We start from the raw sequence: 18,996 nt of genomic DNA on the forward strand, positions 1-18,996 counted from the left end.
AGACGAAACAGTGCGGAAATCTGTTTACAGCAGGGTAGGCTGGGGCATCTGGACAAAGGAGCGCGTTTGTTGTTGTGTAAGGACAGAGTCTCTTAGTAGGAGGAGAATGTCCCCGAGCAGGAAACACACACACACGGCGATGGCGGAAGGCTAACACGGCGGCCATTAACCCTCCATGGAGCAGCTGATATTGTATTTTGTATTCATTCCATCACTGTGTCAGAATCTGTCTTCATATTTGACGTTCTAGTTTTCTTTCTTAGAGGGATGTGGTTGTATGTAGATTGAACATGTCGTCCGGGGGCTTTTTAAGCGTTCCATACTGACATTCATATAACAAAGGCTCTCCCGGCAGCTCTGCGCTGAGAGGCTCTCCGCCCGCGTCCTCCCTCACCACCCAGCCGGAAGTGACGTCAGACACGTTCGCGATCAGCGGAGAAGGCAAGCGAGCGAGGAGACAGCGCGTAATCCTAAATGGAGCCTTTTCAAAATCCGTCTTCATCCGCGGTGAATTAAAGCGTGTCCGCGCTGAAACAGCGAGAGCATAAACTACACACTCGGATCTTTTTAACGAGCATCGTATTACCGCGGTATGGCGTTACTATTGTTTTAAAACAAGGGGCGAAAGATTGTGAGCGCTAACACCGTCCGGAGAGGGCTCACCCAGGACGCGGCTCGTCGCTCGGAAATATTTTTATTGTGCCCGATATTTCGTCTCCTCTCCTTTTTTTTTTTTAAACAAGTTTGAGCTTCGAACTTCACATTTTTTTTTGTTGCTATTTTGGAGCTAGCGAGGGTGCTTGCTAGCCGAACGGCAGATCGCTTGACATGGAGTTGAGAGTGGGGAACCGATACAGACTGGGCAGGAAGATCGGAAGCGGTTCGTTCGGAGACATCTACCTGGGTGAGTGTGAACCGGAGGACGCGTTCGTTTCCATTTATTTGGCTCTTCCTGCTAAGATGGAAGCTGTGTGGCTTTTTTCCAGCTGGTTGCCTTTCCGGGTTTTCTGACGAGCTCGATCAGCTGTTCTGTGTTAGCAGCTTTAGCTACCAAGCTAACAGCCTGTGTCGCAAAGCGGGCGTCTGTTTCCTTCCAATACTTGGTACAGTTTTGTTTTTTTTGCGCGACTCGTAACATTGTGCTTGTAAAGTGAATATTAAAACGAGGCGGGGAGATGACAAGGTTGCGGGTAATGCAGCTAAACCCTTTATGACATTAGCTAGCCGAGCTAATGTCTCGGTTACTCGGGGTTAGGTGATGAGAATGGCTGACCAGGCCGCAGACCTTAGTGTTGAGTCCAGGAAGTGGTCAAATGGTTTGTCCCTGAACGTAAATGGCCGTTAAGTTTCCTGTTATCAGATTACCAGGAGCCTCCTGGCAACATCCGTGTTCGTGAAAATGAGAATTGCTTCGAGAGGTTTATGCAGTTTAGTTTGGAAAATGTCAAAAACCAAGATAATAAACATCTGGAATGGCCACACTTCGCGCTTAAATTGTTCAAACTGACGTGGATGAAATAAAGCTCGTCTTTGGTTGGGAGCAGCCTGGATCACGTCGTTTGATTTACATGTAGCTATTGATTGTGTTGTGTTTACGTACGCTCTCACTAAAGGGCGTCTAAGATGGACGGTATCGCCGAGGTCATGCGTCCCGACCACAGTGTTGCTTGTACCTCAGGTGAGGGCAGTCGCCTCCAGTCTTACTTACCTCAAGTGGTGGTGGCTGCCCCCCCGGGGCAGTTGTGTCTACCCCGGGGGGCAGTTGTGGCTACAATAGTAGCTTCACCACCAAGTATGGAGTGAATGAATAATGCTCAATGTAAAGCGTCTTTGGGTGCCTATAAAACCTATGCTTTATTATTATTATTACGTATTGCAGGAAACTAAGGCCTTACTGGATGGAGTTCACAACTCAAGCAAGTTTCTTTAACAGGAATGTGACGCATGGTGGAGTTGTTATTGTCAGAGCTGGCGTTCTTTGGGGGGGGGGGGGGGGGGGGGTAGTGTTGTAGGTCGATATTTGTGTGAGACCTCGGCTTCACTCTCTGCGTTTTTTTTTGCTTGAGGGCAGCACATTGATTTTGATGGAAATGTAAAACACTCGATCTAAAAGTGTTTGCGAACCCGTGTGTTGTCTGAGTAGAGCGGCGGTACACCGCTGAGTGTTTTGCGCTGCTAAACCTCCTTGCGTCCGGTTACAGCGGTCCCCAAGTCAGCCACGCTGACCGAAAACAATCCAGCAGGTCGTGTCTGACGCAGACGAAACTCGCATCGGTCTCCGTGTGAGGTGACACGCAGGCTAACCCTAACCCTTCCACCGATGTCCAGCTGCTCTGTTCACTGCCCTCTGACAGCCTGTTTATGGGCCCTCAGTAAAACCCCTCTGCCTCGCCCAGAGCGCGATGGAAACATTGAAGACGGTATATAAAAATGTTCATTTTCCTTTTCAAATATTGTATCGTGTAAATAAAATGATTGACAGCGTACTGATTGAGCAGTCAGTGTCCCGACATTCGACGGGAGAGGCGGCGTATTAATTCTCCCACGCTCTCGCCTCATCCTGGATGTGCTTTCTGCCCGCAGTGTGAGACTGTTAGTCACACAAGGAAGCTTAATGGTTGCTAATGGTAAATACACCAAGCAGGTAGAACAGTTTCTGTTCTCTAACTGCCGGTAGTTGCTCTCGCCTGTCATCATCATTAAATTAGACGTGTCCCCGTTTACACAAAGCAGCTGGGTGAGTGGCGAGAGTCGTTCTGTAATTTCCTGTTGTGTTGATGGTGATGTGACCAGCGTGTTGCGTTCATGTTGAAACAAGCCGATGCGTCGGGTCGTTGCACAGAACCAAGCCGTCAAGTCTTTCTTGGAAAAAGGAAGACACTTGATAAAATACTTGGCAGGTCGTAGGATATGGATACATTAGCCAATCAGAGCGGTCGTTTTGTGATACTGGTGGCGCTGGAGAGTACCCGTTCAGGAGAACAGGACTCATCTCCATGGAGACGAAGCTTTGGTGCGGCTCTGTGCTCTTTCATTGTGTAGCACCTTGCACATAGCTGAAGCTTTAGCAACGTCTCCACCGCTAACCTTTTTGGGACCAACAAACGGCTGCTTCTGTTGCCATCGTCACGACCCCGAACCCGTGCCATGTCTGCTGCCGATTGGTCTGCAAGATGAGGTGGATCTCAAGAAAACAAGCGCTTTATTGTAGCAGGATCGTGACTAAGGCTCGGTTAAAAGAAAAAGCAATTTAATCGATTTCCTTTAAAAGTTTTGCAAAATCGTGTAACAACAAGGCGTCTGGGGGAAAAACAAAAGCACATGAAGGATTCCCTTTGCCTTACGACCCGATTCTCGGCGGGCTATAAAGGCAACAGAGGTTTGTAAAGAGTCACGCCCGTACTCGCTAGTAGAAAGCGAAGACTTCAGGCGGCTCGTTCGTGTGCCGGAACCAACCACACTGTCCCAGTAGCACGACTGGTTTAACAGTTTGTTTATAGTTTAGTTAGAATATTAGTATTTTAGCACTTTAAGAAATGCCTTCATGCACTTTGTTGCAGGTCAAGTTTAAACTGAATTTACACTTAAACCAAATTATTTGTTTGCACTTAAAAGCAGTTTAATACTCTGTTGTTCCCTTAGGACGGTTGAGAAAAAAAGAAATTAACACAATGGGGCCATTTCCATTATTTTAGAGTAGGTTAATCTATTTACTGCTGAAATGTCATATTTATTTATATTCATGTAAGTATTTGTGTATATATAGTGTATATATTTTCTAATGTCTATATTGATCCCAGTATTATGAATCGAAATCGAATCGCTTCTGGGAAATTGGCCGTGATAACCAGCCCTAATCGTGAGCGTACAGTCTTTTTGAAAATAAAATTAGCAACACAGCTGCATGAGAGTTTTTAATAAATGTCTTGTCTTTCTGTAATGGGGAGGAAAAGTACAGTACCTTTTGCTACTGTTCAGGTAACCAGAGCAGCATGTATTTCTCGACTTGGGTTCAGGCGTTACATCATCGAGCTAGACGTTGCATAAGTGGAGCATGTCCGAGGAAGAAGCACGTCCTTAATGCAAAGCCGGATTTAACTGGAGGCTGACTGACGTCTGCGGGGGATAAGGTGTCGATAAAGGTGTTTATGACCTTCGGATGGAAACAAAGATTGAAATAAAAACAATCTTGTGTCTGCTTTAATTTTCCTGACACAATGTTCTGTGTGGATCACGTTTCTGTGAGAGGATTAAAGCCAACGCACCACGACTGGTTATTTCTGTAGAACCAACACATTTGTTTCTATTGTCAGTGCGACGTGCTCACCAGGTGTCGCCTGCAAAATGGTGGAGCGCACAATGTGCCGACACACGGCACAGGAAGCACCAGCACATGTGCGAAGTGTGGGCTCGCTACGGGGAACAAAAGCGAGCGCGACAGAATTAGCTTTGTGTGATCGCATCCAGGTCATGTTGTCCACGAGGCTGGAGACCGGTCTGCATGTCTTTCTCAGGCAGTCTGTCCCGCTTCGCCTGAGATATCTCGACATCATTTGATGTAAAACGTTCAAATTCTGGGTGACAATTGTCACCGGAATCCATGTTTACTGTCATTCAGGAAGCATGCCCATCCTGGGCTTTTAACTTCTGTTGTGATGATGATGATGAATATATTTATTAGATAGAATGTTAGAGTACAAGTACAGTCACACAGTAGCATGTATTACAGTACAAGTACAGTCACACCGTAGCATGTATTACGGTACAAGTACAGTCAAACATCCTGTCTAAGAGGAGCATTTCAAAAAAGCCCTTGCGGTCTTGTTTCCGTTGAAAGTCCTTCGTACATAAATCATCCACAATTAACAATACAAATAAAAATAAAACCAATATTCAATAACTCAATTGATGCAAAGTAACATTAGAAAAATAAAATGATTTTACACCACCGATGCAAACTAACAATAAATCTAAAATAAATTACACCACTGATGCAAAATGACAATAGATTACATAAATTACAATAAATTACAAAGACACTTAATATGTGCAACGTAGGTGGACAAAAAAAGGGGGTGGGGGGGGTTGATCCGGAGAGAGTCGTGATGACCATCTCCGTTTCTGCCCCCCTGAAAGGTGTAAACTTGCAGCGCCATGTGAGGAGAAAAGAGTTGACGCGTCCCTCGGAACCAGGGGAGGTTTGAGGCTCCTGTCCTGAACCAGGAGCCTGTCTGACTGCTCTCGCCTCCTCCAGGCTGCTGCTGCAGCGTTTGGGATAGCATTGTTAGCCGTCTGTGTCTGCCAGGATGTTAAATAAGAGGAAATGGTATTTAATTACAGTCTCCAAATGTTTTCATTCTTCAGACATTTCCCCAAAACTAGAGCGGGTCATGTTAGATGCGTTTTTTTGTGGCAGGTTAAAACCTTATTCCACGAGTCCTCGTGTTATTTGTTTAGGAAGTTTCCTGTTTATAGCGGGATTTGACTTGAACTAGCGCTGAACATCTTGAAGGATAACTTGCAACAAGTTCCATGAGTTAAGTTGAGGCCGGAAAACGCCAGAACATACAGTGACTCGGCTGCAGAACACACGTCCTCTCCTGTTCGCTGCAGGACGAACTGTCCCTTTGAAGTCCTCCCGACAGACGGGCAGAAACGGGTTTATTCGCCAGCCGGGGGGCAGATCGATGCTTTTTGATTAGTTTTATGGATGGTGTTTGATCTGCCAACTTGTTTTAGATCATCATTGTGTGGCGCACGCACACATATATTGATGCAGCATGGCTGCGTAGCCATAGGCCATAATATTCTGTGGGTCTTGAAAATGTAAGGCAAAATGAGCGAGAACCACCGGTACTCGGCGTACGTCGGCGGCTGGTACTGAAGGGGTTAATCATAAGAGGAGGATTTTGTGACATTCTGAAGTCTTCTGGCCACGAGAAGGTCTGTGTCTCTTCTTCTTTGGACAGACGAGACATTCCCGATTGTTATTGACGATGCTGTCGGTTGGATTTTGTCTCCCTGATGCCGTTTCGTTTCAGTCCGGGCGGGACTGGAACCATTTCTGTTGCTCCCCGCTCTGACAGGACGTTGCTCTGGTGCTGCCCCGTGCCGTTTGAGTGCGTGGGGGGTTCGTGCGGTGACGCTGTGTTCACCTGTGAGTCACCGTTGTGCTGCAGCAGGCCTCTGGGCCGCTGATTCACCTTCTTTCCCTGCACCAGCTGCTAGTGCTGCGTCCGATCGGCGTGTCGTCAGGCTGGATTTCATCTGAAGCACGATGATCGTATGCGTCTGACCTCTCCGCCTGTGTCCGCCTGTCTGTCTCTGCCTGTCTGTCCAGGTACTGACATCTCGGTTGGAGACGAAGTGGCCATCAAGTTGGAATGTGTGAAGACCAAACACCCACAGCTCCACATAGAGAGCAAAATCTACAAGATGATGCAGGGTGGAGGTACGGCGCACGCCTTTAGTGCACCACACACACACACACACGCACACACACACACACGCACACACACACACGCACGCCCGGTCAGTTAGCCAGGTGTTGTTGGTGATGTAAAGAACGGTTTGAGGTGGAGCTCCTGAGAATGAAGCGCTCATCATGTTCCTGCTGCTACCTGGGGACAATTTTGATGGCTTTGGCATAACTCTCGGGGTTTTTCAGAAAGAATGTGGCTCACTTGATAGAGTGGGTGGTCCAGTGATCAGTAGGTCAGTGGTTCGAATCCCAGCTCTGACTGTCTACATGCCGAAGTGTCCCTGGGCCAGACGCCGAAGCCATGATTGCTCCCTCTGGCTGCACGTTGCATGTGAATGTGAGGAAAAGGGGCAGGACGGTGGCGCAGTGGCTAGCGCTGTTGCCTCACAGCAAGAAGGTCACAGGTTCGATCCGACTTGTGGCCGTTCTGTGAGGAGTTTGCATGTTCTCCCCGTGTCTGCAGAGGTTCTCTCCGGGTTTTCTCCGGCTTCCTCCCACCACCAAAAACGTGCTAATTAGGTGAACTGCTGCCGCTAAATTGCCCGTAGGTGTGAATGATTGTCTGTCTCTGTGTGTCCCTGTGATGAACTGGCGGCTTGTCCAGGATGTACCCCGCCAGTCGGCTGCAGAGCAAGCTGACACTGGCGTCCATGCTGCTCCGGTGCTCGCGTAACTAGCGCAGAGACGCGTTGTTCTGCCAGCCCGGTGGTTTGTGGCGTCGTCCCAGCTGAAGGTTCCGTTCAGCACCGACTGCCACTGGAACCAGCATGCCCGAACGCGCCCATGAGCAGATCTGTCTCTGCAAGCAGAACGCCTTCTGAATGTTTGTCCCAGCGTTCGCTTTCGTAGGGCGTGGTGCTGCCTCGGCCTTTAAGGTGCGTTTTCGTTTGTATCTATATAAATAGCTGCTGCCGTGTGTAGATCTGCGGCTGCCGGAGGCGCCTCCGCCGTGGCAGCTTCAGCCGCTCACCAGCTGGCCTGTGCATTAAACTGCTCCTCCTGTCAGGCTCGGGGGGGGGGGGGGGGACGGACGCCATCAGGCCTTCCTGCTGCCTGCAGTAGCATTCCATTAGCTTGCATCACAGCCTCTCACAAAGCTGGATCGAGCGATCCCGTCCTTAAAGGCACAATCACAACTGACTGTGTATCTAATTATTGTGTTACTTAGTTTCCTACGATTCCTCCTCATGATCAACCATGCAAATAAACTCAAGTGAAAATAATCCCGTGTTTAATAATCCACTTATCTAAAAAGCCGTGCAGTATTTGATTATCAGGATGCATTATGTTAAAGTAATAATACATTAGCAGTGAAAGAATGTGATTCGGGGGTCTTCCTCCTCTCTGCTCGCCTCCAGTCGGCATCCCGACCATAAAGTGGTGTGGGGCTGAGGGCGACTACAACGTGATGGTGATGGAGCTGCTGGGACCCAGCCTGGAGGACCTGTTCAACTTCTGCTCTCGCAAGTTCAGCCTGAAGACGGTGCTGCTTCTGGCCGACCAGATGGTGAGGAAACGCAGCAGCGACCGGGATGGATGCAAAGGCCGGCTAGTTTGTTGTCCGTTAAGCTCCAGGGCGTTGCGAGTCCGACTCCAGTCTTCACCTGTGGACGATGTCGTTGGTACCGCTCTGTTAATGAAAGAGAAACCCACAATGGTCACTGAAATAAACCCCAAACTGACAAAAGTAAAAATAAATAAAGAGTACTCTGAGTCACTCCCCTCCTAACTGGATCTGGATCCACACGGTGATCTGGATCAGCACCAAAAGGTTCTAGATTGTTCTTGGTATCTTTACACACCAACCATGAAAAGTCAGAGTGAGTCAGAGTTGATACATTTTAATGTTAAAATGTAATATTTGTTCCTGACCTCATTCTGGATCAGGACCAGAAGACATTTTCCATGACGGTTCATATCGGACCCCTCAGGGTCGGGCGACCACCAGATAAAACCTGCCTGCCCGAAACCATTTGATGGTTGCCCACAAACATGTACCGGTAACTTTTTTTTCTTGCTGTCTTCAGTCGCCATTGAGCCCTGTCGCGCCAAAATCTGTTTCTGTATCCAGACGGGTATCCGGATCGCTCTCAGAATTTGGTGGATCTAAATTAGACCATGGCTCATCTTCTGATGTTTATTCATCCAGTTCCATCCAGCCGTCAAAAAATGAACCCATGAATCTCAAACATTGCTTATGTCTTGCGGTTCATCCACATCATATTGAAAAATAAACGGATGAATCCATGATTTCTCCCTGCGCCACGTTTGTCCGTGAATCCTGACGGCATATCCTGCTTGTAGATCAGCCGCATTGAATACATCCACTCCAAGAACTTCATCCACCGAGATGTGAAGCCAGACAACTTCCTGATGGGGCTGGGTAAGAAGGGCAACCTGGTCTACATCATTGACTTCGGCCTGGCTAAGAAATACCGCGACGCCCGCACACACCAGCACATCCCCTACCGCGAGAACAAGAACCTGACGGGCACTGCCCGCTACGCCTCCATCAACACGCATCTGGGCATCGGTACGGCTGGTCCCTGTGGCCTCCACACAACCCCGTCCTCGTGAGTGGACGGACCCTCATGGCTCTTGATCTTTGTCCACTCTGTCTCTACAGAACAGTCCAGACGAGACGACCTGGAGTCACTGGGCTATGTTCTCATGTACTTCAACCTGGGGTCTCTGCCCTGGCAGGGCCTCAAAGCTGCCACCAAGAGACAGAAGTATGAACGCATCAGTGAGAAGAAAATGTCGACTCCCATCGAAGTCCTCTGCAAAGGCTATCCGTGTAAGTTCAGCTGGATTTAATAACGCAACATTCACCTGCTCCCGACATTCCGGTTTGACGGTTTGTGTAACCTTTAGCTTTACTGTACATCATTCGTCTTTGTCCTCCACAGCGGAGTTTGCCACCTACCTAAACTTCTGCCGCTCTCTGCGGTTCGACGACAAGCCCGACTACTCTTACCTCCGCCAGCTGTTCAGGAACCTTTTCCACAGACAGGGCTTCTCCTACGACTACGTCTTTGATTGGAACATGCTCAAGTTTGTAAGTTGCATTTTACAACAATTTTACAAGTTAGCCCAGAAACGGGCAAACCCAGGCCCGGGGGCCATATGCGGCCCGTTGGTCTTTTTAATCCGGCCCGCCAAACTTGTCCAAATAATATCATTAAATAAAATTGTATAATAATTAAACCTCATTCGTTTGACCTTTTCCCTGTAATGCTACCTGTAAAAGGCCAAATCCTTTAATGCAATAGCTTTCGTGTGTCATTTATATTAGCTCACACAAATACTCCATCCATCTGTTCTTGGTCCGGCCCCTCTGTCAAATGTTAGAACCTATTGTGGCCTGCGAGTCAAAGTTTGCCCACCCCTGAGTTAGCCAGACCGTACAGCTTCACCAAATCGTACTGAATCCACACCTGAACCGTTGAACTGAAGTCGAAGTTGGCCTCTGTTTATTTGAAGTACCACAGAAGAGTTTTTGTTCAAATTTAACCAGCAACAAATATTTTCAGTAACATGATATCTTCAATCACCAGGAAATAGTCACATGCTTTCTGCAAAATAGCAGCACAATATACAACAAGAGAAAAAAACACTCTCAAAGGATCACTGCTGCTATTTTGAACAATCAAAAATCAAAGAAATGGCAGCAGATTACAGAACACAGCAGTAAATCTTCACAAGAAGCACGGTAAACTGTAAACACCGCAGAAAGATGAAAGACAACGGCAACAAAACACAATAAAAAGCCAGAGCGCACACTGATCAGGTCACGCCCACTGCAGTGATGTCATCGTGATGGCACATTAGTGACGCCTCCCAGTTCCATCTGTTTTTTATCTGCAAAAACCCTTTCAAGTTTCAGAGAAAGATCCACTTGATTTATCACGTCGATAAAAAGGACCCGCCATCAGCTCCAGCCGTTATCGACGACACGCACAAGACCGCCACGTGATCACTGAGGCCGGATTCTGAAATGCATCGATACATTTTAAATGAGAACTTTTGCGTGTGTGTGTGCGTGCCAGGGTGCCAACAGGGGCGTGGAGGATGCAGAGCGGGAGCGTCGGGAACGGGAGGAGAGGCTGAGGCACAGCAGGAATCCCGGCGCCAGGGGCATGGCGTCCGCCTCGGGGAGAGCCAGAGCCGCACAGGAAGCCGCCGCCCCCTCACCCCTGAACCCCGCCTCACACACAGGTACACACCTCCAGCAATGACGCGAAGAAAGGGAGTGTTTCGTTTATCGTGTTCCTTATCTCAGACGGGCGTGTCACTGTCATGTGACCCTTTGTCTCTCAGGTTTGGAGAAGGAGAGGAAGGTGAGCATGCGTCTTCATCGCGGGGCGCCCGTCAACATCTCCTCCTCGGACCTGACGGGACGGCAGGACACGTCGCGCATGTCCACCTCGCAGGTAACGCGAAGACGCACCCTGTGCTCTATTCCGCCATAACCCTGCCCTTTGTTCGTTTCCAGTGAACAAAGCGGCGGCGCAACGGCGCCCCAGTGTGGCCGTCTGCAAGCCGACACGCCGGTGTAAACATGGAGCGTTTAAAATGATTCTGGTTCTGAACTGAACAGAACCCGCCTCTGAGCAGGTCCTGCTGGATCAAACCCATGGAGACGCTCTCTACTTCTGTCTGTCCCTGTTTGTAGTTTATTGTTCTGCAGGTCGGATCGGGAGACATTTAGTCTTTGTTGTGACGACGCTCAAACCAAATGCTGGCGATGTGTCTGTTAGCTTTGCCGTGTGTCTGATCTGTGCCGCTGTACCTTTAAGTCACCGCTCATCAGCGACTCCCATGTTGTTGAGTCACGCAGTAATAAATCTGAATCTGACCAGACATTTCTGCTGCTGTTATTGTGGGACCTGCTTGTTCATTGAAAGCAGTGTGACCAGCATGGGGGGGGGGGCTGGAGAAAGCAGCAGGTTAGCTGCATCACATCTCTTCAGTTTACACGAGGCTGCTTGTGCGTCTGGAGTGAGGCTGCAGCGTCTTTGATTCTGCATCGTCCGAAGTGGGATTTAGCCAGATAACCTGCGAAACTAAAAATCTCTACGGACGACCTGCTTACTCAGGCTGGAGGTGTTTCCTTTTGAACCGAGCGCTGCAGCAGGAAGCGTGCATGTACGTGTCATTTCCTGTCTGTGTCGCACGGATTCAGGCCTCTGAGATCTGAGCCCTGGCGATGAAGGGGGCCGTCTCCTGGGGGAACGCTTCCTGTTCCCGCCCGCTACATGAAGCGTCCACCAGAGTGCTGGTTCCAGCCTTTTGGTGTTGTATTTGGGGGAAAACACAAAATGACCAGTACATACATCTGCAAATACTTTAGGTATTTGGGGAATTCGAAACTTGTGTTTTTATTTAGAATTTAGAAAATCAACTCAAACCGTGCGTCTGCTTGCTTTGACTGCAGAGAGACAGGAAATGGGCGGAGACTAGTTCTGGTTGATGATGTCATCGTTAAAGTGAATATATGTTTCTCTGCAGGGTTTGTCCCGGGTCACGCCCGGCGGCCTCCAGTCTGCAGCTCCACGGTGAAACCCTGTCATCCACCTGAGCACCACGGAGGCCTCTCCAAACCCCACCTGCAGCACGCTCACACACACACACACGCACACACACGCACACACACGCACACACCAGACTACCACTGTTTGCTCGAGAGTCCCGCTGCGCTCTTGTTCACTTACCCAGGAAGACGTGCACAAAGAAGCGTGTGTGTTTGTGTGAGAGCCGGGTGGGAGGAGCCCAGCCTCCTTCCTCCTCACATGGGAGACGTGGAAAACGCTCCTCCTTGTCGATGAAGCCATGGATCCCCTTTCCTTTGGCGTTTCAACTTGTCTTTGTCTTTAGCGTTCAAGCCTCTTCCAGCAGGCGGGGCTTCCCAGGGGTGTGTTCGATGTCAAAATGGTGTGTGGGACAGGAAGACGGGCGACCCGCCGTGGCGCTGTTAAAGAGCGGCGCCCCAGTAGTTTAGTGTCTTAAGAATCCTTCCACCCCTTTTTTGTAGATGTTCTAGGTTTAAGTGTAAAATAGATTGGGAGGGGGGGGGGGGTAGCCCCCTTGTTTTGAAACGGGGCAGACAGGACTTTAGAGGTGAGTTTGTTGTTCTCTGGTATTCTGGGAGCAGGACATTAGTGATCCAAAAGCAGGCGGAACCTTTTCTTTGTGCGTTGGGGGTGGGCGAGCCGGCAGGTCCGTCTGTCCAGACGTCTCTAACCTGCTGCATCGTGGCGTGGCTTTGTGTTTGTGTGGTTCTGTCGTGGGCTTGTGCTGGTTCTGATGGTGGGGGTGAAGGTGCTGATGGGTCATTTCCGTTCACGTCTTGAACTCCTTTGCCTCCTGAGCTTCACTCGTAAGACGGTCTCCTTCCGTGTGCAGCCGTTTCCCACCCGGACCCGCCCCTTTTGTCTCTCTAATCCTTAGGAAAGCAGGGTGTGAAATCCGCCTCGCCGTCTTTGCCGGCGGGATGGCGGTTTGTTTCATCGTTTACATCATGAGCCACAGCCGAGAGGATGCCCGAGCGCCACGGCGACGTTTTGTCTTCTCGTCGGGGCCAGACCCTCGTCTGATGGCACCAAAATGTTGAAACGGGATTTCCACAGTGAGCTGTGGTGAAGCCGCTTCGTTGGGTGGGGCGTCACTGAAATCAAATTGCAGGCACGGTTCGTTCTGCAGCCCTGGGGGGGGGGTGGGGGGGAAGCGGAAGTGTTTGGAGCCTCGGCTGAAAACGGCAGATCCCATCTTGACCCCCATCTTTTAGGTCTTTTAGTGTCTTTTATGGAAGTGTAGCACTAAACTGTTGGTGTTCCACACTCTATTGTGATTTTTTTTTTTTAAATGGTGATGTCAGTGCAAGGAAGACAAAAAAAAAAGAGACGCGTCCTCCTTGAGTTGAACTGAAGCCCCGCTGTGATCGAGTCCAGGTAGCAACTGGAGCTCCGGAGAATCGTCACGGTACCGGAGCGGCGAGCCGCGCCCTGCTCCACACGGACCTGGGCGGCGGAGCCCAGGAATTAATTCTGATCGAGTATTGTAGGACGCTGCGTGTCATCGGAGGGCTTGTAGTGGTGATCTGTACATGTTGTGAATAGCCGCTGACCTTTGGGAACGAGTGCACGGAGGAATGAGGAAGCCTCGCCCCAGAGCTTGGTTTCTGAGACGTGCTTCACTCGTAGGTTTCAAAAAGAAGTGATGATGTCACTGATGAGAGGCTCCGCCCAGGAGAGCATTTTCTTTTTTTTTTTTGTCCCAACTCTTCTTTTAACTGTGCAGTGGAGATGCTTGGTCATGTCCCACAATGCATCTCTCTCTCTCTCTCTCTCTCTCTCTCTCTCTCTCTCTCCGTGGATTCATGGGAAATCTATCTTTCCACACAGATCTTTGCTCCTCGTTTGTAATGCCACTGTTGTGTATTTTCAAATTGTGTAAATAAATGAGTAAGTACTTGCATTGGTTGTGTTTATTGATTGGTTGGCCACCTCGGGAAGCTGGGGAGGGGTTTGGGGGTTGGTTTGTCTTCGATCCACATTCAGATGAACATTGTGTTTATTTTGTATTTTTGTTTTATTTTCTGAGTTTGAAGTCGAAGGACGGGAGTGAGTGTTTAAAATGTAAAGTTGATGATGACAATGGGGGAGGGATTACACAAGTTTTTCTTCCCCACTCCTTTTGATTTGGAATTTATTTACTCGCGTGTATTATATTCTTCTTTGTGAATGCTCGAAATAAATAAACTTCAATCGACATCAACCTGAAACATTAGTACGCATGAAATGTGACCTTATCTTTAAATCGGTCAGGAGTCGGTGGGAGGGTTCCACGGGAGCAGGTCCGCATCTCGTCTGGGAACGATGTCACTTCCTGTCTGGTTCTTCTGGATCTTTCTGGAGACACCTGTGGGTTGGCTCATAAAAATACTACTGCCTGTTGCATTGAGCTTTTTAAACGTACCACTACTATTGAATACATTAACCTCCAAACATGTCCAAAACAAGGATTACACCGATCCCCAGATTACAGATTCAGCGCATACGTGTTGGAATGAATTTGCTCATGGGATCAAAGGGGTTGAACCACTGAGTGATGCTGTGGGGCAGACACACAATAGGTCATACGACCCACCCCGCAGTACGTGTACAAAGCCACATCCACAGATCAGAGGAACAATGGAAGCCCATGATGTGATGTTTCATCAAGGAATGCCCCCAGTAGTTTTTACAAACTTGTATATTATTCCAGAGGGCAAGAAGGCCGAACCACTGAACGCACTGTTCTTATCTCCATAGCAACCGCACCCTAGTTTATTTAGTCCTGGATTATTTCACGGTCACACGGATCCAGGTGGTGATATGAACACACAAAGGGGAACCTTTCTACCCATCAGAGGGACTAACTGGGGTGAGTGGGTGCAGTAATGAACCTGATCTGAAGTCCCTCTAGGGACTAACTCTGGGGTGAGTGGGTGCAGCAATGAACCAGATCTGAAGTCCCTCTAGGGACTAACTCTGGGGTGAGTGGGTGCAGCAATGAACCAGATCTGAAGTCCCTCTAGGGACTAACTCTGGGGTGAGTGGGTGCAGTAATGAACCTGATCTGAAGTCCCTCTAGGGACTAACTCTGGGGTGAGTGGGTGCAGTAATGAACCAGATCTGAAGTCCCTCTAGGGACTAACTCTGGGGTGAGTGGGTGCAGTAATGAACCAGATCTGAAGTCCCTCTAGGGACTAACTCTGGGGTGAGTGGGTGCAGTAATGAACCAGATCTGAAGTCCCTCTAGGGACTAACTCTGGGGTGAGTGGGTGCAGCAATGAACCAGATCTGAAGTCCCTCTAGGGACTAACTCTGGGGTGAGTGGGTGCAGTAATGAACCTGATCTGAAGTCCCTCTAGGGACTAACTCTGGGGTGAGTGGGTGCAGCAATGAACCAGATCTGAAGTCCCTCTAGGGACTAACTCTGGGGTGAGTGGGTGCAGCAATGAACCAGATCTGAAGTCCCTCTAGGGACTAACTCTGGGGTGAGTGGGTGCAGCAATGAACCAGATCTGAAGTCCCTCTAGGGACTAACTCTGGGGTGAGTGGGTGCAGCAATGAACCAGATCTGAAGTCCCTCTAGGGACTAACTCTGGGGTGAGTGGGTGCAGTAATGAACCAGGTCTGAAGTCCCTCTAGGGACTAACTCTGGGGTGAGTGGGTGCAGCAATGAACCAGATCTGAAGTCCCTCTAGGGACTAACTCTGGGGTGAGTGGGTGCAGCAATGAACCAGATCTGAAGTCCCTCTAGGGACTAACTCTGGGGTGAGTGGGTGCAGTAATGAACCAGGTCTGAAGTCCCTCTAGGGACTAACTCTGGGGTGAGTGGGTGCAGCAATGAACCAGATCTGAAGTCCCTCTAGGGACTAACTCTGGGGTGAGTGGGTGCAGCAATGAACCAGATATGAAGTCCCTCTAGGGACTAACTCTGGGGTGAGTGGGTGCAGTAATGAACCAGGTCTGAAGTCCCTCTAGGGACTACTGAACCCGGTGACAACAGCATGTGACCGACATTCACACTTGATATTTAAAGCGAAATTCCCATCAACACGGGGCTCTCCACCTGCCTTACAAAACAATAGCCCCGTGACGTCAGACAGCGACGCGCTGATTGGTCGCTGCCGGACTGACGGTCTGCATGCAGACGCGCAGAGACCAACGTTGCTGAGGAAGGAAGCTGGAGGAGGAGACGAGAACCGCATCACCGCTCAGAGACGCAACAGTTTGTTTCCTCATCGCGTCCCGCTGAGCAGCTCCACGGGGCCGGTGAACGACCGGGGAAGGTCCCTCAAAGCCGGAGACACGCGTGAACCCTTTAATCGTGGAGTGGGACACGAAACGAGCGGGCGCATGTCGTGACAGAGCCGCGGCGTCCTATCAGAACAGGTAAGAATGTGTTCATCTTTATTTTAATTCAAATTAATTTATCAACAGAATCATTCACGGAGACGTGTAATATAATAATAATAATAATAATAATAATAATAATAATAACAATACTAATCATCATCATCATCATCATCATCATAATCATAATAATAATGATGATTATAACAATAATAATGATAATAATAATAATAATAATAATGATAGTAATAATCATCATAATAATAATAATAATAATAATAATAATAATAATATGCGTTGGTTTTATGTCACGCTTTTCTGGACACTCAAAGACGCTTCACATTGTGCATTATTCATTCACTCCACACTTGGTGGAGGTGAAGCTGCTGTTGTAGCCACGGCTGCCCTGGGGTAGATACAGCTCATCTGGGGTAGATACAGCCGCCCTGGGGTAGATACAGCTCATCTGGGGTAGATACAGCCACCCTGGGGTAGATACAGCTCATCTGGGGTAGATACAGCCGCCCTGGGCTAGATACAGCTGCCCTGGGGCAGACTGACAGAAGCACCATCGGCCCTCCTGACCACCACCGACATTCACTTGTGTTGTGTCCAGGACTTGTTGTGTCCTTGTCTTGCCCAAGGACACAACAACAGTGTACACATGTGCCGGAGCCAGGAATCAAACCGCCAACCTCTCGATCATAGGACGAACCGCTCAACCACCTGAGCCGCACAACTGCATCTGACCTTCACATGAATTATTAACAACCGTTTCCTAAATTATCCTCTTAATGCATTTTGGAAACTCAATCCATTTACTTCAGTCTATTTTCTATCCGTCTATAATGCATTCTTACTTTTATTTCTGACTCTTAGGCCTTCAGAAGCTTGAAACATCTCACTAAACTTCAACAAGTCTGGTCCAAATGATCCAAGCAAAATTAGCATCAAAGCCAGGAAAAGGAAAAACTGATTTGTCATAACTTTATCCCAGAACAGAACTGGTCAAGTTGAAAGGAGTGATTTTAGTCTTTATTATGTACTGTAAAAAAAAAAAAACTGCTGAAAAACTATTTTAACTGGAGTTATGGCCCTTGGTTTGGCCGTTCTGCAGTAGTACTGCAGTAGTACAGCGAGTCGGACACAGTAGTACTACTATGCTGTAGACTGGTCATTGATTACGGCGTCCGCTTGTTTTGCTGCTGGGTCCAGGAGCTCCAGTCTATCGGTCCGTCTGCCACAGACGGGTCCAGGATCTCACATCTCGGGTATCGGATGGTATGAGCTTTTACCAGCGTGGGCGAGCAGAGTGACAGTCTGAATAATGTACCCAGCATAAACAGATTATTTTTCAGTGCGGCTTGGGCAGCATATTTCCCTGGGGAGTCTGAAACACAGGGTTGTGGAGGTAAATAATTTACACATCACATTCCCGTCAGTGTATCCCTGAGATCTTGTTACCCAGAGACACTGAACGACGAGCTTTCCTGGCCAGTTTGCTTTCTGCCCAGAGAGCTCGTTCCCTCGGCCGTTCGACAGGAAGTAAATCAGAGAATGGCGATGCTGTCCAAACGGTAGCTCATGGCCTCGTCTGCAGAAATCCAGACGTGTTAAACAACAGGCTCCGGGCCTTCGCCTGGACTCCTGCACATACGTGAAGCTGAGTCAGTTGGCTGAGGTTGAGGCTCGTTGCTGCTGCCGTGTAAATCCTGACGGACACCAAGGAGACGGCTGGAATCTGTGTTTGGGTTCATCTGTTCAGGACATGGTGCTCCAGACAGATTGTATTCTAAATCTGACCGATCCAAGGCCTGAAATGACTATGTATTGATTTTACTGGACGTTTAACGTGTTGCTGCATTCAGATGATACTCTCGGCTCTTCGTCACATTCACGCACAAAACCTCACAATCACTTTGTTAAGCTTTAAGGAACCTTATTTCAACATGAAAATGGGAAATGGGGAGGAGAGCCGATTGTCTTTTAAATTGTCAGCTGAAGTGCATGCTAATGTTGTCACCCCCCCCCCCGGCCCTGAAGATAATGGTGCCAGAGAGAGCATGAAGCCTGTCGGAACATGCTACTTACACACAACATACAGGTAGTCCAGCTCACAGGGGTCAAGTACAGGATTATGGGGCTTCCATCTGATGCTAAAATAGCCATCCAGCCATTTTTGGATGGATGGATGATCAATAAAAGTTAATGTAAATGTCACACAAACAAAATGTATATTCAATTCAATAAGTGTTTTCAATTCACCTTTACTTTCATCTAATATGCGTTTTCATTTTTAACCTGAAAGTCAATTTAAACAATTTACACTTTTAAATTGAGAGTTGTTGATTTCACTTGACGATCACGTGGTATGATAATTACTGTACAGAACATGAATTAACCAACTGCCTATTTGAATGAAGCTAAATTATTTCGTTTCGACTGAATATTGGAATTATTATTATTCTGATTCCAAACCGGTGGAAACGGGTCATGAACCTTTGGTTCTTTGTCTCAGTTTCTGTCGGCTGGCGACCCAGAAATCCTTCCTCCCCTGCTCAGCAAAGCGACATTTCAACAGGACTCTGGAATCGTCTTGTGTGAAGATTAGTG

At 48.4% G+C, this 18,996-nt stretch overlaps 1 protein-coding gene across 1 annotated transcript; it reads left to right on the forward strand.

Annotated features, from left to right (window-relative positions):
* Positions 1 to 472: 472 nt before the first annotated feature.
* On the forward strand, positions 473 to 13,957 carry csnk1da (casein kinase 1, delta a). Its single transcript, XM_068750282.1, has 9 exons — positions 473 to 904; positions 6,341 to 6,451; positions 7,840 to 7,988; positions 8,786 to 9,014; positions 9,108 to 9,278; positions 9,391 to 9,539; positions 10,531 to 10,699; positions 10,802 to 10,914; positions 11,993 to 13,957. The coding sequence occupies exons 1-9, from the start codon at positions 829 to 831 to the stop codon at positions 12,041 to 12,043; spliced, it is 1,218 nt and encodes a 405-aa protein (XP_068606383.1). The 5' UTR covers positions 473 to 828; the 3' UTR covers positions 12,044 to 13,957.
* The last annotated feature ends 5,039 nt before the right edge of the window (positions 13,958 to 18,996 follow it).

This window comes from Brachionichthys hirsutus, chromosome 16 (assembly GCF_040956055.1).
Source record: "Brachionichthys hirsutus isolate HB-005 chromosome 16, CSIRO-AGI_Bhir_v1, whole genome shotgun sequence".
Taxonomy (NCBI): Eukaryota; Metazoa; Chordata; class Actinopteri; order Lophiiformes; family Brachionichthyidae; genus Brachionichthys; species Brachionichthys hirsutus.

Coding starts and splice junctions, on each gene's coding strand:
- csnk1da (XM_068750282.1), top strand. CDS start 829: ATGGAGTTGAGAGTGGGGAACCGATACAGACTGGGCAGGAAGATCGGA. Junction 6,452..7,839: donor CAAGATGATGCAGGGTGGAG/GTACGGCGCACG, acceptor GCTCGCCTCCAG/TCGGCATCCCGACCATAAAG. Junction 9,540..10,530: donor ATTGGAACATGCTCAAGTTT/GTAAGTTGCATT, acceptor TGTGCGTGCCAG/GGTGCCAACAGGGGCGTGGA.